At 47.5% G+C, this 18,048-nt stretch overlaps 1 protein-coding gene across 8 annotated transcripts in view; it reads right to left on the bottom strand.

The window, feature by feature from the left end:
• Positions 1 to 18,048, bottom strand: part of ADAMTS17 (ADAM metallopeptidase with thrombospondin type 1 motif 17) — a 327,093-nt gene that overhangs the window by 229,808 nt on the left and 79,237 nt on the right. For all 8 annotated transcript variants that reach the window (XM_082736460.1, XM_082736461.1, XM_082736454.1 and 5 more), the window contains exon 7: positions 10,444 to 10,487. In XM_082736460.1, coding sequence (XP_082592586.1) covers positions 10,444 to 10,487 — 44 coding nt within the window. The remainder of the gene's footprint in view (positions 1 to 10,443; positions 10,488 to 18,048) is intronic.

The following is an 18,048-nucleotide window of genomic DNA, read 5'->3' as shown; positions in this document are numbered from 1 at the left end:
GACTCCGACCCTCCTAACCAGAACCCAGCCCTTTCCCAACTAGGACTCAGTATCTTCCCAGCCAAAACTCAGCCCCTTCATGATGATGGCTCAGCCATTCCTAATCAGGACTCAGTTCCTTCTAACCAGGATTCAGCCCTTCTTAACCAGAACTTAGCCCCTCCTAACCATGGCTCAGCCCCTTCAGAACCAGGCTCAGCCCCTTCCAAACCAGGCTAAGCCCCTTCCTAACCAAGACTTAGCCCTTTTCCTAACCAAGACTTAGCCCTTCCTAACCAGGACTCAGCCCTTCCCAGCTGGGACTAGCCCTTCCTAGCCAGGACTCAGCCTTTCTGGTGAAACAACAGAACCCCCTCCCCCCACAACAGCACTTGTCAGGAAATTCTGATCCAAGTTGTCTATGCCAATAATTCCAAAGGCTATTTCAATCCAAACCCTAAATAACAGCCAGGCCCAGATCTGGTGTCTGCAACAGAACAGACCCACAGGCTGGCCTGACATAACCTCCACTCCCTGTCCTGAAGCACTCCTAAGTCTCGAGCTGCATATTTGTAGAAACTGAGCTAGAAAACTCAGAGCCAACTTTCAACTTCCCTCAGGGGAGCTGGGGATTCTTCAACTTAAGGAGCTCACAAAGACCACAGGATTCTGGTAAACCGCCTGAAACATACAAGCAACAAACAAACATTCTTCCCCTTCTGCATCCGGAAGGTCACACACAACCTACCCTGTGGTTAATTCTGAGCACCAACCACAAGGCTTGAATGGGACCAACCCCAGCTTTCCACACCATGAATCCAACAGTTGAGCAGTCACTGAGAAAGCGAACTCTTGGCTCAACTGTAAAGTGATGACTTTAATGCCAGACACAGATGACGATGGCCCACAGTCCCAAAGTACAAGTGTAACACTTCACTAAGTCTCCATTGTCTGCCTGGTCCAATCCGGCCCAGGAATCCAAGCTGAAGGAGCACACTTAGCAACCAAAGAAACTTGCAGAGAGCCCCCTAATCCCTACATGCATCTAAGAATATTAAAGAAGGCTCTCTAATTCAGCCCCCCAGCAAAGCTTCTTAGAATGCTCTCTCCTGTCTTCACTGTTCCCCGAACCCATCCCAATCTCTCCAGGTTCTTCTCCTCCTCCTTCCCGGCTGTGCCCTGCATACTAGCCAGGGTCCTGCAGCCCCTCGCCTCCCACCAGGCCCCCCAGGAAGGGAAGCATGAGAACCCCCTTCTCTGGGAATTGTACTTCTCTTGTCCTGACTCTTTTCCTAGAAGAAATCTCAAGAAGAAGGGGGTAGTGAATAACATTCATAACTTTGCTCTTTTGGTCATCTTGCTTAAAAAAAAAAAAAAAGCCACCAGGGTGGCTCAATCCGTTAACCATCTGCCTTTGGCTCAGGTCATAACCCCAGAGCCCTGAGATTGGGCTCCCTGGTCAGCAGGGAGCCTGCTTCTCCCCCTGCTCCTCATCCTGCTCTCATACTCTTTCTTTCTCTGTCTCTCTCATTCAAATAAATAACTTTTTAAAAACATTTTAAAATTAGGGGCACCTGGGTGGCTCAGTGGGTTAAAGCCTCTGCCTTCGGCTCAGGTCATGATCCCAGGGTCCTGGGATCGAGCCCCACATCGGGCTCTCTGCTCAGCAGGGAGCCTGCTTCCCCTTCTCTCTCTGCCTGCCTCTCTGGTTACTTGTGACCTCTGTCAAATAAATAAATAAATCTTTAAAAAAATTTTTTTTTAATTAAAAAAATTTTTTTATATTAAAAAATTGTAGTAAACTATATATGGCATAAAATTTACTATTTTCACCATTTTTAAGTATACATTTCAATAGCATTAAATACAATCACATTGTGATGCAACCATCACCATCATCTATCTTGAGAGCTTTTTCATTTTTCTTTTTTAAAAAAAGACTTTATTTGAGACAGTGACAGAGTGAGTGAGAGAGCACACACAAGAGGGGCAGCAAAGGCAGAGGGAGAAGCAGGATCTCTGCTAACTAGGGAGCCTGATGCAGGGCTCGATCCTGGGACCCCTGGGATCATGACCCAAGCTGAAGGCAGATGCTTAACCAATCTACTCTGTCTTCATGATTTTGATTCTAGAAATCCCACATAAATTGAATCATATATTATTTGATTTTTGTGACACACTTATTTCAGTTAGATAATGTCTTCAAGTTTTATCCATGTTATAGCTTATCTCAGAAAACCCTTCATTTTTTTTTTAAGATTTTTATTTATTTATTTGACAGAAAGAGATCACAGGCAAGCAGAGAGAGAGGAAGGGAAGCAGGCAGAGAGCCCGATGTGGGGCTCAATCCCAAGACCCTGGGATCATAACTTGAGCCGAAGGCAGAGGCTTTAACCCACTGAGCCACCCAGGCACCCCAAAACCCTTCATTTTTAAGGCTGAATAATACTCAGGCATATCAAACACGATATTTTATCTGTTCACCATTCAGGGGACACCTGACTCACTTCTTTGTGAATAATCCTGCTAAATACGTGAGTGTACAAATATCTGTTCAAGTCCCACTTCTCTTGGGTATATGCCTAGAGAAGGAATTCCCAGATGATATTTTTATTTTTTAAGGAACCGCCATACTGTTTTTCATAGTAAATGAACCATACCTTTCCGAGAGAGGTACACAAGGGCTCTCCTTACCTCCACATCTTCACCATCACGTGTATTTTCTGGGGTTCTCTCAGACAACAGCCATCCTAACAGGTGTGATCAATCATCGCATTTCACCCTCAGAATAACCCTGGGTAGGCTTACTCCCATTTCATAGATGAGAAAACAGAGCTGGAGATTTTAGATGACTCACGCAAGGGCAGGGGCGGAGGCAGGACTCGAACCCACGTCTAGCTGCAGGGCCGATGCTCAGAGACCACCACACTAAGCCCACTGCGGCCCAAGGCTGGTTCAGTGTTCACTGTGGAGGTGACGGGGCTCTTTGGGTGGTACAAGGGACCACCATGAGGGTCACACTGTAATGAAAGCAGTGTGGAAGCCCTTCTCTGATTCCCCGTTCCCACTGGACCGGCAGCACACGTGAACCAGGCCCCCTCACCCCCGGGCTAGTCCTCGGGCTCTCAACATGTGGGAAGGCACACAGGTTCCCAGCATGCATCAGGACTCACAATTATACAAAAGGCATCTCATGAAGACCTCGTTTCCTTTTTATGATTCTACCCCCACCCCACCCTCCATTCAAGGAGGGTTTTTGGTGGTTGTTCCTAGCAAACCTAATAAACGGTTGGGACTGACCGAGAGTTGCATGCCTGGAGGAAGGGCCACACCAATAATGAGGTGAAGCACCCCACTTCATCCCCAGCTGATCCCAAAGCCCTCCTTTGGCCGTGAGGAACGGAGACACAATGGAGACCGACATATCATGCCTCAGTCCATGATAAACGATGGGGGCCGGTTGTGGCCTGCCACCGAGGTCACCTCAAGTATCAGAGCCACCTGACTGGAAGGCCATCTGTTCCAGAGTCCCCTTCAAGCCACCTGAGCGCAGAACCTGGAAAGGTGCTATTCGGCAGTCTTGGGAAAGGACACCCTCCCTAAGGCATCCGTTTTCTGAGATGAACACAGAAAGGGGCTCCAAAGCCTGCATGTGAAGGACCACAGCTGGAAACCTTGCAGGGGCCAGGCGTTCTCGCACTCAGCCCTCTCGCTTTCCAGCCCAAAAGGCAATCAAGCACGGCTCTGCGTTTTTGTTGGTCTTTGGATCGTTCCAGAATAAACAGAGCCGCAATCTCCAAAGGGCTGGCAAAATCCTACCCTGTGCAAAACATACCCACGTATTTTTTACCATTTTAAAATGTATCTCAGCCATTATGTAACCTTAGACGTGACCCTGGCACAGGGAAGAAGAAAAGCTGAATTTGGTCCCCCGGGGAAACTGGTTTCAGAGGGGACTTCCTGCCAAGTCCCCGGCAGAAACCTCCCGCCCTGGGTTCTTGTGTCAGCGCCAGGGCCGGCGGGCCTCGTCGGGGCGGCTCCCTTCTGGGGATCTTCCCGAAGTCTGTGAGCACAAAGGAAGCCCCTCCAGACTTCAGAGCGGAGGAAGTCCATACACCTACTACACGTTTCCACTGGACGTGCACGCAGTTGGGCATGTGTGCATGTCCAGGTATGTATATATGGAAATATGTAGGTACATGCGCATGTGTATACACACATACACACACACACACTCCTTCACCTTTTCATTCTCTCCAGTCACTATCTTTGTGTCACACACCACAGGACAGCCATACAGAGGTAAACAAACAGGAGACCCCCCAGGGCCATCACCTGCTTTAGGCATGCAGGCTCCAACAAGGTTTTTGGAAGACCCTCTCCAACATCATTTTTGAGAACCTACTCTAAACCTACATGGGAAGCTGGACAGGGGAGGGAAGAAGTCAGCCTCCTGAAATACCTCCTATTTAGCTTTCCCAGATAATTTCTGTTGGCTGAGAAATCCAAGCTAAATTTGCAGTGAGCAAAGCCCTCACATTAACAGAATGCAACTTTGCTAACTCTCTTAAGGGCATGGCCAATTTTTTTCTTTTTTAATCATATGAGGAGGAAGGCAGCACTGGCCCAGAGAATCTGAATCCCTGATTGCTAGATGCATGCCTATTTGATTTACAAAATTGAAGCCTTTCATAAAATCTCACACACACACACACACACACACACACACACACACACACACACATCACAAATCATGGTCAGGAGCCTAACTATAAATACCGATCTAACCCCTGAAAACAATGAACTTGCTGAAGACCTCAGGTCATCTGATTCGGGACAACTAATATATCATTGATTGTTAAGCCTTCTCTTCTGAAGCCTCTCAGGGTAGACACAAGGGACACAGTGTGGGTCAGCCTGACAGTAGGGCATCATGAGGTGGGGTTAGAAGGAAGACATATCAGACCTTGTTCCCTCAATGGAGTAATTGTCCTTTGGGGACAGACATCTGAGACTACTTCTGACAAACAATTCCGAAGCAAAACTGAACCCTGACTTCTGTGAGGTCAGAAGGAATAACGAAATAAAGCAAACAAACCCACAGGAAAGCTCTTGGAAGCAAACCCGAAGCTTGGCCTTACTCGTAAAACTTTTTTATTTTTATCTCAAAATTTTTATCTCAAACTTTTTTATTTTTATCTCATTTTTATCCAGCTGCATTCAGCACACAGAACCTTTGATGCCTCTACCATTCAAAACTGCCCTCACCAAGTGAAGACTTAGCAACACCAGAGAAATACAATAAATAAATAAATAAATAAAATGTACACTCTGAAGGACATTCCATAAAGTTTTTCAGCTTTTCAGCCTCAGCACTAGGACTGGACCAACCAAAGGTCCTCCAGGGTGATGAATGTGGGGGGGATAAAGGACAGCCAGAGGGATGCGTTTTGATGTTTTTTTAATACACGCACAGTGGCAAGACATTCTTGCTGAAGCCCTGAGACATGACACAGTTCAGAACATCTCCTCCTTGACACTCTTATTTAATAAAAACCCAATGGGGCAGTGTTTCGACACTAAGCCCCACTCACCCTCGTCTCTCACTGGTTTCCCAGCAAATGTTCCTTCTGTGGTCTCACGGAGGCTGCCCTGAATCAGACTTCCAAAGCAGATACCTCATTCCCCAAAACCTTCATCCTGTGGGTGATGGTCCTTCTCGGACTTCCTCCCTCCCAGACAGACCCGCTCTGTGGAGGTCAGTGGCCATATCCATGAAGCCCCCGCTGGGCTGCCCCAACGTCTCAAGGAGCTCAGTGCCAGCACTGTGGGCCACACAGGGATACCAAAGTTCAGGGACAGCCATGGGGACCTCTGTCCAAACAGCAGGGTCCCAGTGTGTGGACCAGTCTCAGAGCCCCTCCGTGGTATCTCCCTGGTCTCATATATTCAACATTTCACGAGGCCGCTGAGCACGTCCATTGTCTTTAGTGCAGGATTATCATGTATCCCATCCCTTGTCTTGGCAGCAGTAGGGGAAAGGAGGTTTTGCCATTAATTAAAAAAATGAGAGCAAGGAAGGAAAAACACTAGTGCCAACAATTAGAACTAAATTTGTGAAGCTTGAATAAGGTTGTTGTCCGGGAAAAAAAAAAAAAAAATCACCACAGCTCAGTTTACAGCTGAGGCAAGAACCAGGACAAACGCCATGTAACTCAGATGTGTCTGGTCATCCAGGCTGCTCAGGCACCACCTGCAGATGCCCAGAGGCATGTGTACTGGGAAGTGGAATGTGAAGTGCCAACAGAGGCTTTCAGAGGTCTCACCGCTTCACACTCCTTCTTACTTAGGACAGCTTTTTCCTCGGGATGAAGCAATTCAACAGAGAAAAAGCCCACAACCCCACAAAGGCAAGGTTTTAAATGTACAAAGTAGGGACCATCCAGTGAGGGGGCAGCTGTTTCTCTTAGCGATGAAGCTGTTTTTCTAGAACCTTCTGCCATAAGCGTTGCCTTTTCTCCCTGTACGTGTCTTCCTATAAGGTGGAGATCAGCAGGACCCCTGTGCTGCCATCCCTTCTCTTTCCACAGTGGCCCAAACTGGCAGAGCTGGGAGGAAGGGTCCATCAGGTATGACTGTTTTAAAAGCGTGTTCACTCATCTGCACAGGCCAGCTCCAAGCCAGGGAAGTGGGGCTTGATGAGGCCACTCCCCCTCAGGGGTCAAGACCACTTCAGAGTTAGGGCCAGGGAAGCCCTCCTTGCCTACATCAGTAGGACCCCGGTAACATGCACAGATAGTAAGCTGCAGACACATGGATTTCTCATATTTCAATCCTCATGAAAGATCAGGGATGCAGTGGACATTGGTGGTCCTGGATTGTCTGGCATCCATCCTTCCCCCTGGCTAAAGCACACTGACTGCCCTCTGGAGAACTCCTTTCCGTGTTATTGCCCCCCGGTGGAAGCCCAAAGAGCCAGAGCCTCCTTACCCTCATACAGATGGGTTGAGAAGTTGCAGATCACGTGACCTAGGGCATGACCAGGAGCTGGTGACAAGCAGATGGAGGCCATTCCCCACTGGCCCCACCACTGACCTCAGCATGGCATCTATGGCCTCCCCTTCCAGGGCTGCCTGGGGTGCTGTGTTCCAACCAGATCTTGCACCTGCATGGGCAGCCCGCCTCTGGTAAATGCCCTTTATGCCTGTTCCTCACAATCAGGATCCTGGTCTGCTGAAATGGGCGCATGCAGACTGAGCAGGAAAAGTATTTTTTAACAGAGCCCCAAACTCCACTAGCTACCTGGGGGTTCTCCGCATGAATCATTTGAATTTCACTCTGAAATCTATTTTAGGCTGCTTTTTAAGACAGTAGTTAAAATGTTTACACCAGGAGCACCTGGGTGGCTCAGCTGGTTAAGGTACTGCCTTGGGCTCAGGTCATGATCCTGGAATGCCAGGATGCGGTCCTACATTGGGCTCTCGGCTCAGCAGAGTCTGGTTCTCCCTTTGACGTTCCCCGTCTCATGCTGTCTCTCTCTCAAATAAAGAAAATCTTTTTTTTTTTTTTTTAAGTTAGTAAGAGCACATTACCTTTGGGGGGATAGTGGCTGGGAGGGGGCATAAGATAAACTTGGAGGGGGCTGATGACATTCCATACCTTAATCTGAGCAGTGGTTTTGAGGACACAGGCATATGATTGTACCACGGTGTGGATGTGCTTAATGTCACTGAACTACACACTTAAAAATGGCTAGGATTTTATATACAAATTTTATGTTATATATATTTACTACCACCTAAAAAATAGGTTAAAAGAGAATTCAAAATGTTGCTTTAGAACTATTTCAATACGGGCACCTGGGTGCCTCAGTGGGTTAAATCCTCTGCCTTCATCTCAGGTCATGATCTTGGAGTCCCGGGATTGAGCCCCACATCGGGCTCTCTGCTCAGGGGAGAGCCTGAATCCCCCCTCTCTCTGCCTGCCTCTCTGTCTACTTGTGATCTCTGTCTGTCAAATAATTAAAATCTTTAAAAAAATTTTTTCAATAAATATAGCTAAAAAAAAAAAAAAAGCACAGGTATAAATTAAAAATCCACCAAGACTGGTACCCTTTGCTGTATGAACATAAGTTTATACCCGAATCAAACGAAGAAAGCAAACAGAAAACACTATTATGTGCCAAATTACAAAACACCAGCAATCCCCAAGCTTCCCTGGTTTCTCAAGGTGCCACATTTTCCCATTTTCTGTAAAACCAAGGGCACAGCCCCTCCTGCTAGAGCCTGACCCTGAGATCTGAAGGCAGCTGTTCAAAATCTCTTAGCACTGGCAACCGCATACCTATGTGATTCAGATTATTTTTCCATTCTGCGGAATCAAAACAAATACAAAAATAAATTGGATGCTGGAATGACAAAATTACAGACTTGGAATACAGATACATGGTAGCCAGGGGTTAGGGAAAGGAAAGGGGGGAGGGAGAAAAAGGAGATTTACAGGAGCAGCCTGAGTGAGCTGTTTGGAGGTGATGGGCCAGTTCTGCTCCCAACTGTGTTGGAGGCTGGATGAATTTACATACATAATAAAATGGCATAGGACTATATGTAAAAACACACCCCAAAACGGGATTCATGCAAAAACCCGTGAAACCTGAGTAGAATCTGTAGCCAAGCTCACTGTACCGTGCCAATCAATTTCCTGGTTTGGAAATAAACTACGGTTACATAAGTTGCAACCGTGGGAGAAAAGCAGGGTGCTAGGTACAAAAGACTTAGCTCTGAATTTCTTTGGCAACTTTCAACGATTCTGTAATTATTACAAAATAAAAGGTTAAAAAAATTACAGAAACAAATTGGATGAGACTGCTGTAAGTCTGCCATAACCCCAGCTTTCAAATTTTTCTCTTCATGGACTCACTGTTGTTCTTACAAACTGACTTGATAATAAGTACAAATAAATTATGGCATGTTAAAACAAAAGCACTTATGTAAGTTTTGTTTTGTTTTTTTCCCCAGAGGAAGGGATTCATTTCCTTTGTAGAAGCTGAACATCACTGAGGTATTGGAAAAGGGGATGCAATAAAGAAGTACGAGAGGGTTGCCTGGGTGGCTCAGTGGGTTAAAGCCTCTGCCTCATGATCCCAGGGTCCTGGGATCGAGCCCCACATCGGGCTCTCTGCTCTGCAGGGAGCTTGCTTTCTCCTCTCTCTCTCTCTCTCTGCCTGCCTCTCTGCCTACTTTGATCTCTGTCTGTCAAATAAATAAATAAAATTTATTTAAAAAAAAAGAAGAAGAAGTATGAGACAGGGCTGGTTCAACCTTGTGCTAAGTGGCTGTCACAGAAAGAATGATTACAGCTGGTCCATGCAATTAAAAGATTTTATGGAGGAAACAGAGACACACACACACACACACCTGGGAGGTCATGCAAGGACACCAGCAGTGTGCAAAGTGTCAAATGAGTAGTGTTATGGACTGAATGGTGCCCTCCTCTCCCTGAAATTCGTATGTTGCGGCGCTAACCTCCGATGTAAATGTATTTGGAGACAGGGCACTTAAAACTGTGCTAGGACTCCCTAGGAAGCACAGGTTTTTAAACATTTGAATCCCACGATAGTATGTATCTATCAATCCTATGCTGTTTACCAACAATTCTAAGCATGTTACATTCAGCACATTCAGCACATTCTTGCTCTTGGTGGCTCTCATGGAAAATAAAGGTGTGTGCCCCAGCAGTTAAAATTGGAAACCGCCTTGATGTTTCCTTTGTGAAGCAAGCACCCTCTTCCTATGGCTCAAAAACTGGATCCAAGTGGAAACCTATGAGCTGTCAAGAACAAGCCACATACCAAGAAGGATAGAAGAGAAGGGAAGATGGCAAACGGAAAAGCTGGGGGAGGGAGTGAAGGTAGAAGAGGGAGGGAAGGGGGAGAAGGAAAACGTTTCTTGCCGTGATGTGTGTTGGTCTTAGGACCTTGTAACCAGAAAGCAATAGCCTGGTGTCCAGCCTGGTGGAGGAGGCTAGCCTCACACCCACAGTCCCACTTTACTGCTTAGGTCTTTGCCACATGCCACATGCATGAGAGACAACCGGGAAGCTCATGACAACAGTGTAAAGTCGTGGGGTCCCTGCCTATAAGAGAGACCAAGAGGCTCAGAGCCAAGCGTGCCCCCAACCACGGTCCCCTTGAGGCAACCTGGAGGTACCTCCCGTAGCTTCACTTTTCCTGTCTTCCTTATTCAGCATCTGTCTTGATGCCTTCTGCCCTGAGCAACCTCCACACTTCTCAGGAACAAAAGAGGAAGTCAAATGAAGTCACAGAACCAATTTACAAGAAAAGAGGCAACAGGAAAGGCAGGGTCTGTCTGAGGAGAGCTCCTCCAGGCTAGAAATGTTACCAGGTTTCCAGATTATCACGGGGTTCAGCAGCCCCCTAAGTGATTATTCTGCTTCTAAACTTACCAACGGTGTCACACGGTTCGTCTTTGTGTACGCAGAAATCTGTCCTAAAGAAAACAAAAACACACAAAACACAAAGACAGACATGGTCAGGTGTATGCAGTAGCCCCCAAGGATGGGAGAAGAAATCACTGTCCGCTAAGCTTGACTGGTCGTCCTGCCCATAGCAATGCTAGCCATTGGCCAAGAGTAACCCATCCACGATGTTCCCAACTGGTAGGCCCAGTTACCTCGCCAAAAGTACTCTACCTAACACCTGGTTGCTGGGAGGTCTCCCTCCAACAACTGTGGAAGTTCTGGAAAAAGAGGTTTGCAAGTCATGTATCAGAGACAATCCTTCTTCAGGATCATCAAACTATGGTGACTTCCCCAAGCGACTCTACTTAGGTGGCGACTGGCTTTAGATGAAGTGGTTATGTAGCACTTCCATGAGAAGACAACGGAAAGCGATTTCTTCAAGTTATATCCTTTAAAGCTTCCCAGGATCCCCTGGGGCGTGTGGCTATGTGGGAAGAGCAAATTTGCTCAAAAGCTCATCCAGCCCCAGGGCTTCACTATGGCCTCTAGCTACTCATGTTTGGAACAATGGGTCTGGGTCCTTCTTTACCAAAACCAGGGCATTCCCACAGTTAGAGGCTGACCTGATCACTGGTTGCCTGGGACCCAGCAAGGAGAGCAGTCGCCTGGTCTCTCCACCTCCCGACCCCAGGGCCCCATGTTCGCCTTCTCAAGGGGGTTGGGAGGATGCTGACAAAAAAATGCCCACTCCCTTAAACTCCTTCAGGTTTAAAAGGTGTGTTCTGAAGCCACTCCCTCTCATTTTAAAGTTCTTCTGGGAAGGAAGATGGGGCCAGCCAGACAAGGTGGGCACTAAGCCAAGTTGTGAAAGAAAGTGGCAGGTCCAGTTGGGCCACCTTTCCCCTTTCAGACACCCTGGCATCAGTGTCCTCAATTCCTTTGTCAAAAGCTCTTCTCAGGGAAAGATCTGACCTGCCATTCACAGTGGGCCCAATGACAGAGAAGGCAGTGTGTCAGTGTCCTAACCTAAGTCTGTAAGGTCACCTTCCCTCTGCCTCCGCATCAGTCCCTCTGAGACACAGCATGTTCTGTGTATTTACCCCCAAACAGTGACCCAGTGACCTCCTGTGGAAATGGAGCAGAGCCTGTGCTCCCAACTCTGGCTTTGCCTCGGGCTCACCTGAGGTGAGGTCTGTCAAAGGTTCCACCTCCGACTCAGACCCACAGATTCTCCTTGGGGTCCTGATCTACAGAACCAGATACACTGGGTAGCCTATGAGCGCAGAGGAGAGGAGGGGTCAGCTTTGAACCTGTGGCCCCGAAACTGGTCAGAGAAACACCGAGGAGAAGCTGGGGCCAATACTGTCAGCAGCTCACACAGCTTCTGCTCACTGCAAGTTTCTAATTTTTTTCCTGACAAACCTCTATGTTTGACAATCAATTTGAAAATCATTTTAACAAAGGGAAAAAGGAAACCTTCAAGAATCCCACATTTTGCAGGAAAAAAAAAAAGAACGCTACACTTGTCACAATCCCACTCTAAAACCACAGGAACTTGCACAGGAAGGGAGGTGGGATAACCACAGGAGCCATAAAAGGAAGCCTTGATATTTTTCTGTCAAAGTTGACCTTTTAGTATTTCTGTATCCTTTGGGTAAATACCCAGGAGTGAGAATACAAAAACACTAATCCAAAGGGATACATGCACCCCTATCTTTAAAGCAGCACTGTTTACAATAGCCAACATATGGCGCAGCCCAAGTGTCTATTGATAGACAAAGGGATAAAGATGTGCTGTGTATATATACAATACAGTATCACTTAGCCATCAAAAAGAATGAAATCTTGTTATTTGCAATGATGTGGATGGAGCTAGAAGGGATAATGCAGAGTAAAGTAAGCCAGTCAGGGAAAAACAGATACTACAGGATCCCATTTATTCATGGAATTTAAGAAACAAACAAAAAAATGAGCAAAGGGAAAAAGAGAGACAAACCAAGAAACAGACTCTTGACTAGAGAGAACTGATGGTTATCAAAGGGGAGGTAGGTGGGGGATGGGTGAAACAGGTTGACGGGGATGAAGGAGGGCACTTGTGATGAGCACCAGGTGACATAAGGAAGTGATGAATCGCTATATTGACACCTGAGACTAATATGACACTGTATGAGAACTGGAATTAAACACTCAAAACAAAAGATGACCTTCTAAAAGGCTAATTAGCAGGCAATAGAAGGTGGCAAGGAACCAGCGGTGGCAGAGAAAAACCAAACAAATGAAATTAAGGACATAAATATGCTCACTGCTCTGCTATCTATCTGACCCCAACTCAACACTGTTGATGGGACACCCCTCCCGTTTGAAGGTATTGAATGTCACGTGCACACAAGGACCAAGGTGGTCCAACACCTTGTCCAGGGTTTCCCAGAGTGAGCATAACTAAAAGCCTGGGCAAAAGGAGAAAGCGCACGTAACCATCAGTCCCACGGTGAAGAACTAAAGAGAACTGAGTAGAAGAGGCCGCCATCTTGGAGAAAGCGCCATCTTGGAGAACGCCAGCCCTGCTTGCTGACAGGAGCAGTGCGTGCTCCTTCATCCCGTGGCTTCCCTAAAGGGAAGTGGGTGGTCTCAAATGATAGACCCTGCAACACCACCCATTGCTTCTCCTGAGGGAGTGGGAGGAAGTGCTGTCTACTCACAGAGGGGAAAGCCAAGCTCAATCACAAGCCTGGCTTGAAAGGGTCAGCCAAGATTTGAATCTTCTTTCTCCTTCCTGTTCAAGGTCCTTTCTCAGAAAAGAAAACACAAGCCCGCTCGCTGCCCACAGGGGCAGCTTCATCTCCACGTGATCTTGCACCTATTGCAAACTCATGCCTAACCCACATGCCGGGGCTGAAGGGTTCAAGTGGAGTTCCATCAGAGCTCTCCCGTCCTAGTCCTCTTACTTTGCACTGCTTGCTCCTCAAGAGAGGGCAGGCCATGAGGACCTCCGCAACCTGGAACGTTGCATGTGTGCGTCAGCTGTGTGCACTTAAGCTTCCCATCCCCCAACCTGGTTTACTGCTCTTCTACTGCCATCTTGAAAGGCTTTTTAAGATCCCTCATTTTCATTCTGCACAAGGCCCTACGATTTTAGGTAGCTAATCTTGTGCATAACCTATTGCCTGGCATACTGTTGCGGCTTAATAAGTAACGGCTCCTTTATGACCGACTGACATACATTTCCAGAACACTTTCAACTTGCCGTGCAAGCTTACAGGTGGCCTCATCTCCGCAATGTTGGGGAACTTGAGAAAATGCAAGGCAATGGTCCAGATACTCCCTGAGCGCTCACCATGAGCTAGGCCCACAGGAGACCCCTCAGTCAGAGCCTGGGGAGCAGGATGGGAGTGACACGAAGGGGAGGGTGGAGGGACAGCTGCAGGTGGACCCATGGCGGAGCTCCGAGCTGGCCCTGCGCGTTTGCTCCCAGTGTCTCCCACGGGCACAGACCTCAGTTGGGGGTGAAGGGGGGGACGATTCCCTCTCTCATGGCTTCCTAAGGGAGATGCAGGGCCAAAGGTAAAGCAGTGTCAGGTGCTGAAGCCCTGCTTGGACCCCAGTCCTCTGTGTGGGTCCTCTGTGGTCTCCAGCCTCCGTCCACTCAGAGGGGTTTTCTAGCCCCAGACATGGCTGGGGCTGCTGGAAAGCCCACTTCCGTGGCTTCTGGCTCCGCAGCTTCCGCCGCACGTGATGTCATGCTCACTCTGCGGCTGGCCGTCTGCAGGGCTGGTGGGCGTCTGGGACAATGCACTCTTGGGACAAGCCACAGCCCATAAGGAGCCAGAGGAGGTCGGGAAGAAAGCCTTGCATTGACCAGCCTCAGTCCCAGGACTAGGGAACACAGGCCCGTAAACCCCATTGGGTCCCTGCAGCCTGTGATTAGACTCTCAGCTCAATTATTCCGGGAGGAAAGAGCTGCCTCCCGGGGGCAGCAGCTATCTTGCACCCAATTTCCACGTGAAAACATCAGCCCATTATTATCCCAACCTAGTGAACTGTAGCTCTCAGCCTCTAATTATTAAACAGTGCCTCTTGGCCAACTCGGCTCCCAGCCCCGACTCCCCACTGCCTTCCCTGTTCTTCTGGGAGGTCTTCAATTTCACAGCTGGGAGGACCCAGAGAGCAAGCTGGGCACCGGCCAATCCGGCCCAGTGGCTCCACAGAAGCAGGTGAGAGGAAGGATGAGCGCTCAGGTAGTTGATAAGAGTTCCATGCGAAACCAAGGAGGAAAACCCCAGCTAACAGAGATGCAGGAAGGCTTTGCAATTGGCTCTGCCTGTAGCAGAAGGAACCCTGCTCTTCAGGGTTCACCAGACATGCCCCCTCCCTAGAACCTGCCCCCATGCACTCGGGACCACCCCCTAAGGGCTTAATTAGAAAAATTCTCAAACTGTCTTAAAGTGATTAAAATACACAGAACACAGAATTTGCTATCTTAAACCTTTAGGCATTGAACCCTTTTAGGCATACAGCTCCATGAGGTTCAATGCATTTATAATGTTGGGCACCAATCTCCAGAAGTCTTTTCATCTTACAAAACTGAAACTACATCCATCCAACTTCCAATTCCTTCCTCTTTCCAGCATTCCACCCTGTCTCTAGGAATTTAACTGCTCTAAGGGTGTCAAAGAAGTGGAATCATACCCTCTGTGGCGTTTTTGTGTATCTCACTCAGCATCACGTGCTCCAGGGTCATCCACGCTGCGGCTTGTGAAGAGATGCCCTTCCTTTGTAAGGCTGAATTGTATGTCATATGCATAGCCCATATGTTATTTACCCATTCACCAACAAAGGACACATGGTTGCTTCCACATTTCAGTTATTATGAGTCATGCTGCTGTGAACACAGGAACACACATATCTCTTTGAAACCCTCCTTTCAGGGCTGCTTGGGTAGCTCAGTGGTTTAAAGCGTCTGCCTTTGGCTTGGGTCATGATCTCAGGGTCCTGGGATCGAGCCCTGCATCAGGCTCTGTGCTCAGCAGGGAGCCTGCTTCCTCCTCTCTCTCTTCCTGCCTCTCTGCCTACATGTGATCTCTGTCTGTCAAATAAATAAAAAAAATTAAAAAAATTAAAAAAGAAGAAACCCTCCTTTCAATACTTTTGGGTCTATACTCAGAAGTAGGATTGCTAGACCAAAGGCTAATTCTGCACTTAGTATTTCGAGGATGCATTTACTATATCCCACCAACAGTGTGCAAGGGTTCCCCTTTCTCTACATCCTGACAATGGTTGTTATTTTCGGTCTTGTTTTCGGTAAGAGCCAAAATCTAATGTAACCTAATTGGTGTGAGATGTTAAAAAAAAAAAAATCTGATTTTTTTATGCAAAATATTTCCACTACAATAAATAAGTTTGTTGGAGGCGGGAAGCAGAGAAGAGAGCCAGAAAACCTAACTGGCAGCCTTGTCAGGCCAAGGGTAAATTCATGTCTACCAACAATGGTATTTTGCAAAAAGGCTAAGACGGAGGCTTTGTCAACACTGATTTCAGTAACACTTACTTACTGCCTCTGAAAAAAAAGGGGCTACTCTTTTCCAAACGGAGACCACTTGCCAGTGCATCCTTGACCCAGACAAGGAATGAAACTGCAAGAAAGAGATGACATCGGGAAAGATCTCACAAACACCAGAATTTGTAAGTTTTATCTAGTTTTGGGACAAACCACTTTCAAAGTAGTGACCTTGGAAGTTCAGTGGTACATTCCAAAGATGATGTTATTAGAGCTCTTCTCTAGGAGTTTACTTAATGAGCATTTGGAAAACCAGTTGCGTGAATTTACAGCTGTATGCAGATATGGTTCCCAAGGACCCTACCCTGCTCCTCAAATCAAATCCACTCTCAAAGGGTGCTACTACGTATCACCCCAATGCTGCAATTCTTAGGGTGCTTTACAGAAAACCCCACTATTTCAAAATGCTTGGAGCCATGGGAACCTCTGGCCAGTACGCACGAGGCCAGGGGGCGGGGGTGACCACTGGGGTTGGTGGTGCCTGGATGTTCCCAGCACTCCCTGGGGTGAGCAAACCCAGATCCAAAGCAAGAACCAGTTCCTGCTCATGGTTTGTCCTTGGTGCCTGGCAGAGCACCAGCCGGATGGCAAGCCTTCAGAATTACTGAATAGATGTCTTCTCACATGTCCTATTATACATTTAATCAGAGCCTGTAATGGCAGCAAATGCACTCCTAAGGGACCAGCATGCTACAGAGCACATTTTTAACCCATTGGGGTTGGCAATTACTGCATCATCCACCCACAGCGGGGACAAGGTATATGCTCGGGGTCTGGTGGCAATATGCATGTCCTGGGGTTTTTTAAGAGGAGAAGGTTAGGTAGTTGCCTTGCCTGGTGTCTGGAGATAAGGTGTCAGAAGTTTCCCAGACAGCTTTGGGATGTCACTGGGGCTTACAGGAAGTAGCTCAAGAGATACACCAGGGAGCTTTTCTGGCTCCTCTTCAAGGGGCAGGCTGTCTCGGGCTACCAGAATGATAAAGTTTTCCTTGCCACAACTTAACCTCTGAACTCAGAAGAAAGGAAAGAGGAAAAAAAAAAAAGACAACCTATAATTTGAGAAGTAGTTTCCCTAAATTAATTTTAAAAATTCCCTAAAATTCAAAACAGACAGATTCATAGCAAGTCTAATAACATTTTCACATTTTAATCCAACAGATTAAAATTATCAAGAAACACTTCCTGCCTGTTTTGTAAAGGGGGAGTTTTGGTGTGAACACAACACATTCTACTTATATCATGGAAGTCAGGCAACCCAAGCAAATCAGTTTTTCTCGGAGAGGTTTGAGACGTGAGAAGAAAATGAAAGAGCCACATCAATATCTGTTGTGGGTTAAAGTGTGTCCCCAAAAACGGATATGTTCAAGTGTTAACCCCCTAGTACCTGTACCTGTGAATGCAATCTTATTTGGAAAGAGGGTCGGTGGGTATAAGCAAATCAAGATGGAATCCCACTGGGCTACAGCTGGGCCCTAATCCAAGGACCGATGTCCTTATAAGAAGAGGGAAATTGGGACAGAGGGAGGAGGCTAAACGACCATGTGACAGTGCAGGATTGGTCAGAGCCATGCGCCTACAAGACAAGGGATGCCAAAGATTGCAGGCCACCACTGGAAGTTAGAAGGAAGGATGCAAGGATCCTCTCCTGGACCCTGCAGAGAGAGCACGGCCCTGCCCACCCCTTGACCCTGGGCTTCTGGCCTCCCAAACAGGGTAAGAATACATTTCTGTTGTTTTAAGTCCCCCAGGCTGTGCTCATTTGTTACTGCATCCCCCTGGCAAACTAAGAGGACGTGGCCGCTGCCTGCATGGGAAGACTGTCTTTGGTTTCTGCTGTCCGCTGGCGGGCCCCTGGTGTCCCTCTCAGACTGGAAAAGTCCAGCTCTATAGTTAGAAAGATGCTCAGCTTCTTACTTGCAACAGGATATCCGTGGGAATTCCCCAGGCCTCTCTGCCAACTGCTATTGCCCCAGGAGTGCCCCGGGGTTGGGACCATGCACAGCACACAGGTACCTACATGTACTCCCTCCTACAGG

The sequence above is a fragment of the Mustela nivalis genome (assembly GCF_964662115.1).
Source record: "Mustela nivalis genome assembly, chromosome: 6".
Classification (NCBI taxonomy): Eukaryota; Metazoa; Chordata; class Mammalia; order Carnivora; family Mustelidae; genus Mustela; species Mustela nivalis.
Note: the sequence above shows the minus strand (reverse complement) of the source record. Positions and strands in the feature narration are given on the sequence as shown.